The sequence below is a fragment of the Pituophis catenifer genome, unplaced genomic scaffold (genome assembly GCF_029215685.1).
Source record: "Pituophis catenifer annectens isolate HBS135680 unplaced genomic scaffold, rPitCat1.0.hap2 SCAF_6, whole genome shotgun sequence".
Taxonomy (NCBI): domain Eukaryota; kingdom Metazoa; phylum Chordata; class Lepidosauria; order Squamata; family Colubridae; genus Pituophis; species Pituophis catenifer.
Genome location: NW_027256886.1, coordinates 42,387,770 through 42,393,924, shown reverse-complemented (window position 1 = coordinate 42,393,924; position 6,155 = coordinate 42,387,770). Strand labels below are relative to the sequence as shown.

Genomic DNA, 6,155 nt, shown 5'->3' with positions numbered 1-6,155 from the left:
CATATGAGTATCAACAACGTGCAGGATTCTTCAGAATATTTTTAATCAAACTCAATTATCCTATGGAAAACAGAATCCTCGGAAAAATGGGCTCTAACAGCTTGTATCTTGATGTCAGCCTGCCCACAAAAAAAGGATATTTGTGTGTGGCCCTTTCAGTGTGGGTCTGATCCATAAAAGAATGGATAGTGCAAGGAACATGGATAAGAGAACATGAATTTAACTGCAAATTTCATTTCCTTGTTCTTCTTCTCCCAGCGGTAAATGGCCAAGACTAGCAGTCTCCCACCCACTTTGCGGCCCATAACGAGAAAGCTGCCACTGAGGTCATCAAGCTGAGGGCAAGGACAGGTGCCTGCATTCTTCATATACAGTACCAGCTTTTTGGTATCCTTGTGTTTCAATGGCCCCACTTTGAGCAGTTTTTTTTTCTTTTGAGTGGCCACTAATCGCCTCTCCCCATTTTCCTTTTTGATCTCCTTGATGCGCATCTTCACCACTGTGGAAGAGAGGATAGATCATAAATTGCCTGAAAACATTACAACTTAAGGAGGGAAGTCAGTGAAGGGAGAAGTAGAGAAGTAGATAGAATTGTAAGTATGCAAATTGTGGAGTTGATGAGTATAGTTCCTTTGATTTTAAGTTTCAAAATTGACCTTTAAAATGCTGGCAGAGGAAAACCAAAGATAGATGGCAGACAAGTTGAAGCTGCATGAATAAATGGGAGTGATTTACTCATCCCTTGCCACATTTTCCTACTGGCTACTTTTTTGCACATGACAGAAGTCTATTTTGTCTCAAGGCCCAGCTACCAGAATTTTAGCTATGTCACATTGGTTATCCCTGAAGTCCATTATTGTTTCAGTAGTGAGGGTATCTGGAAAAGGTACAGATCATCCAATTTTATTTTACAGACTGAATTTAGGGCTTGTTTGTTTTTGTTTTTTTTTTGCTTTAATTTATATGCCGCCCTTCTCCGGAGACTCAAGGCGGCTTGCAATGCGTTGTAACATTTTTTTGGATTGTTAAAAAGTTTATAGAGCACAACAGCATTGAATGCAGGTATAGCATTTATGGGAATTACTGAAGTTATAGCGATATACCACCAATTTCATCTTTTGATTTTCCCATGTGAGGAAATTCTTTGGGTGACTTAGCACAGATCATTTCTAATAGAATACACATATGAACAGACCTTCTAAAAGGCACAATAACTCGATCATCCAAAGTGAATGAGCAAATTTATATTTGGTTATGTGGGGGGAAATCTTGGGAGGAGCTTGTTCCCATGTACAGTCTGGAAATAAAGGAAGCTCAGGTATTGATTTATGACAACTTTTGGGGAAAACCCTGGGAAAAATTTAAGGGAATGCTATAAATTGTGTTTTTGAAGTGAAATATTAAAAAAAAGCTATTTCAGTTTGGGGGAAAAAGAAACTGGTGCTCATCCCTGAATTAAATGAAGTAGAATTCAAGATTGACAACCTTAATGTGACAGCAGAAGTAGAATACCCTGCAAGCCCCTCTCTATCTCCACCTTCGCCTGTGGTAATAACCTTCTTTCCTTTCATGGCACACAATTACCCTCATGAAGCAGTTGCCTTAGCTTGGGTAGGTCTAGCTTCTCTGAGGGTGTGAAAATGTACGTGAAATGTATCATGTTCTGCATCGGAGTAAACTGTTCTGCTGCTGGTATCATCATGTCTCCTACACAGTAGTTCTTTGCTAAGGAAAAATCTGCCATCTTTAACCACAGCTATTTTCAGTCTTCTGTTTGCCTAGATTGATTATATTGAATATTTGGTTGATCTCATCTTTTGAAGGACTGAACTATAACTACATAAATACTTTATTATGATTATTTTGAAAATATATGCCTTGGCTTTTCTATAAGGACTATTCAAGGCAGCAAATAAATGATATCCCCTTTTAAATGGAGCACCACAAAATTAACAAAAGAAAAGAAAACTACTCAAAATTCTAATAATTATAGGGGATGAATATTATTATTAGTGCCTGGAGATTGTCTTCAAAAATGAATTCTATGATCAGGCTGTTATTAAAACTTTGTTTTTCAAAAGTGAGAATATTGAAGGGTGTTGGAAGATATAGATCAAGCAGACCTACTATGTTTCCCCGAAAATAAGACCCTGTCTTATATTTTTTTGACCCATGAAATAAGCGCTTGGCCTTATTGCCATGCGCTCAAAAGCCCGATTGGGCTTATTATCAGGGGATGTCTTATTTTGGGGGGAACAGGGTAAGTGACAGGCCTGCTTAGAAATGTGAGAAAATATTAGAGATGAGATGGGTTCAGACAAAGGTTTTTTTCCTGGAGTATGAATTTTGGGCTACTGTGAGTCAAAAAAAAAATCACATTGATTTGGTCCCAGAAACAAGCTGCTGGAAGCTGCTGAAGGATCTGATTGAAAATAGGTGGAGTTCAAGCAGGGAAAGGGAAGTAAGAGTAACAAATATTTGATGTATTCCCAATAGCTGCTTGTCCCAGATTCCCACTGCTGCCTTGTGTGTATGATTTACCAAAGTCACTGGAACACATCTGCTCCATTATGCCATCCGCTTTATGTTCCATCTCACACTGGGTGCAAATCTTTGACACTGTAAGATAGAAAAAACGAATGTGAGCCAGGGGTGAAATCTACTTAACTTCCTTACTGGTTCGGAAGCGCATGCACCATACTTAAAATTATGGTAATTAAGATGGGGAGGAAGGAAGCAAAATCAATCACATCCAGCATGATACTCCCCCATTGGAGCTCCAAGCTTGATTGTTTTCTTGTAGATGTTTCACACAACTAGGTAACATAGTGATACTGACTTTGTTACCTTATTGTGTAATGAAATGTCTACAAGAAAACAACCAAGCTCAGAGAGCACCAAGGATTCCACAGTTCAACCCTGAGCTACAAATATTGTCTTTTATAGAGACATCCTTCAGCCACCACAAAATAGGCAAGGGGGAAGTTGCTTCTTGTGGATGGTTGTTAAAATTCTACATGACTGATTGGGATTAGTGTCTTTAGAGTGAGTTGGGTGGAGGAACTTAACCAAACATTCCTAAATGGCTGTGGTATCTCTGGATATATGAGACAGAAAATGAAAAGACAGAGAGTATACCTAGGGAAACTTAATTTTGTGGACAATGATTTTGAGACTCTTCCTCAAGCCAGAGAAATAATTCTTGCAATCTTGTTTAGAGGACACAGCTGATGGGGACTGGGGTAAGTGGGTGAGGTGAGCTCAGGAAGAAGTTGCTTCAGGGTTGTCTTACACAAAAAATTCTTTCGTACCCAGTGACAAGGTTTAGGTATTTACATATGCTAATGTCTTGATTCAATCTAGCAAGTTGAGTGAATAGGACTGGTAATGTGCATGAGAGACAGATTAGTGCTGATGTTTCAAAATCATCCATTTTAATATTCCTTTATTTTCCTGCTGGTTTTTTTCCCCTCTTGCTATTAAAAAAATGAAAGAGGGAAAATAAAAGTTTGTTGATGGAAGCACTCTGAATCATTCTGGCTGTCTTAAGGACCAGACACAGCTTTTACACCAGAGCAATTCTGAAATGAAAGGACCTGGAGCTAAAAGCTGTGCTGGCAGTATTTCTCAGCCATGGCAACTTGAAGAGATGTGGACTTCAACTCCCATAATAGTCAAGGTTGAGAAACATGATGTGCTGGAGTTTGCTGGACTTTGGCTTCTAAGGCCTGGGTTATGGAAATAACTTGGCTATATCTGCTTCTTGTCCAAGGAAAAGATTTCATAAAAATTGCTCTGAATGCTATGGTGTTTGGGGTGAAAATAATATGCTTTGCCTCCATATCTATCTATAGAGATTCTCAGTCATCCAGGTTATGGTTGTCCCAAAGGTGCTTTTTCAAGAGGGAACTGGACTTTCTGGTGGTTGTTTTTTAAAGACGTTTCACTTATCATCCAAGAAGCTTCTTCAGCTCTCCGCTCCATAAGTACTGTTGATTACATTCAGAAGCCTCTTTGTTGAAAATGGTGCTTCCCAGATCCCAGATGTAGACTGGTTCATACCAAGTCCAGATTTGGTGCTCACCAAGCCCAGGTGTAGAAAAAAAGAGTTTCTGTGTTCTTTTTCCAGCTTGCTCTATGATCGGAATACCTCTGAAATTAGTCTGGGTTCTCTTTTGATCAAACAGTGCCTCCAGCTGGCTGCTGTGCCAAAGAATTTGCAAACAACTGCTTGTAGATAGCAGATGAGCATGCCTATGTGAGGGCAAACGTTTGTTGGTTTTGGTTCTAAAATCTCTCTGTATCCACCTCTCCCTGATTGCATGCCTGAAAGGATGAGCTCCTTCAGGGTTCATTACAGTATGTGAAGTAGCTTGCACTCCTAAAAGAAGCATACTAGAGAAAACGTCACATTATGTTGGATGTTTCATCCTATATGAATGCTACTGCTTTTGTAATTGGGCTTGGAAGTAATATTCCAGAGCAAAAGAAACTCTGTGTACAGCAATCCTGAAATCATTAGAAGGATCAAATTATATGAGGCTACTCAGAGACTGTAATTTGCACTAATAGTAACACACATGTTATTTACAAGGTACTGGGATGTATAGACAGTAAGAGAGAACAAAAGCCCCAGTGTCCTTCAAGTAGGAGGATAATGAAGCAGAAGGTAATGTCCTGCTCTTATAATACAGAGAAGAAAAACATTGATATTGGTACAATGTTGTGTGGCAAATGTCTGTACAAATTGCCTAATATGTAGAACTTGTAAAAGAGGGTAGGAGTCCAGACTAGTGTTTTCAATCTAAGACAACTACTAAGTGTATTGACTTCAAGCCTAGTCCTTGAATGACAACAATTCTTTTAACAACCATTAGAAGTTACAACAGTACTGAAAAAAGTCACAACCAGTCCTTGCACTTACAATTGTCCCAGCATCCCCATGGTCATGTGATCAAAATTCATAAATCAAAGACTACTTATAATAGAAATCCAAACATCTGGAAGCACTGACACCAGGAAACACTAATATAGACAGAAGCATGCATAAGATTCATTTCTAGGAACCAAAGTCCAGGGAGCATTGTAAAGTGGGGTTCTATAGGAATGGTATAAGAAATAGCTATATTAATTTTCCCCCCACCTTCCCTGCCCTCCATGCTGTTACCTGGTGGCTGAGTAACTTGGTTGTTTCCAAACTGCACTGTGATGCAGAGGTCGTTGTCAAAGGGAAATTTGTTGCAGTTGAGCATATCAGGCCAGGGGAAGCCATAGGATTCCATGACAGGCGCACATGAATCACGCACAACTTCACATAAGGAACGGCATGGATAGATGGGCTGGTCCAGGCAGACAGGTGTAAATAGAGAGCAGAGGAAAACTTGTGTGTCTGAGTGGCATCTCTTGGCCAGGAGAGGTACCCAGCTGCTGGCTTGTTGCTTGACCTCAGGCATAGATTCATGCTCCAGCAGATTAGGTAAGCGCATACGTTTGTAACCCACATTATGGCAGAGCTGCAGATCAGCTGGGATGTCCATACACTGTGATTGCTTGGCATAGAAGCGTCCATGCTGAAAGTTATCTGAAGGCCAGCTGTAGTAATCATACTCCTGACTAATGGACTGCACCCAGCCTTGCAACAGAACCATTATTAGTGCATCCAGGACATTCCACCGACAGAGAAAGATCATGGTCCAGAAATAACGCTGTTTCTGCTGGAAAAGAGGCAAGTGAGTTGCTGCAGGTGCCACTGGCAATTAACTTTACTGCTCTGTTCTAATCCCAGCCAAATTGAACTGCCAGTACCTGCTATGGAAACCAGGTACCTATGCCCAGAAAAGCAAATCTCTGCTCTCCAAGTGGCTCTTTATATTTGTCACTATCAGTGGGATGGAAGGAGCTGAAGCTGGATTCATGTAAAGCCTCTGCTCCAGGCTATTTAGCACCACCCCTTCTAAGTTTGTGAAGGAGCCTCTTGGGGGTAGCCAGCAGCCAATCTTCACTAGCAAGCTTCCCTCCTCCCAAGTCTGACTTGGGTGCCAGCCATGAAGATGTCCCCACCTCTAACTCTGGGCTGCTCCTCCACCCTCAGTCTTCCCCCCCCTCCTCTTCCTTCCCTGCCCTGGACCATCTGGGTTGTTCGTATGCCTTTCACA

General features: G+C 40.8%; 1 protein-coding gene across 1 annotated transcript; it reads right to left on the bottom strand.

Annotated features, from left to right (window-relative positions):
* Window positions 1-155: 155 nt before the first annotated feature.
* SFRP5 (secreted frizzled related protein 5) lies at window positions 156-5,690 on the bottom strand. The gene is made up of 3 exons (XM_070945563.1): window positions 5,168-5,690; window positions 2,542-2,619; window positions 156-499 (listed from the first exon to the last, which is right to left on the bottom strand). Exons 1-3 carry the CDS (start codon window positions 5,688-5,690, stop codon window positions 156-158), a joined length of 945 nt encoding a protein of 314 aa, XP_070801664.1.
* Between the last annotated feature and the right edge of the window lie 465 nt (window positions 5,691-6,155).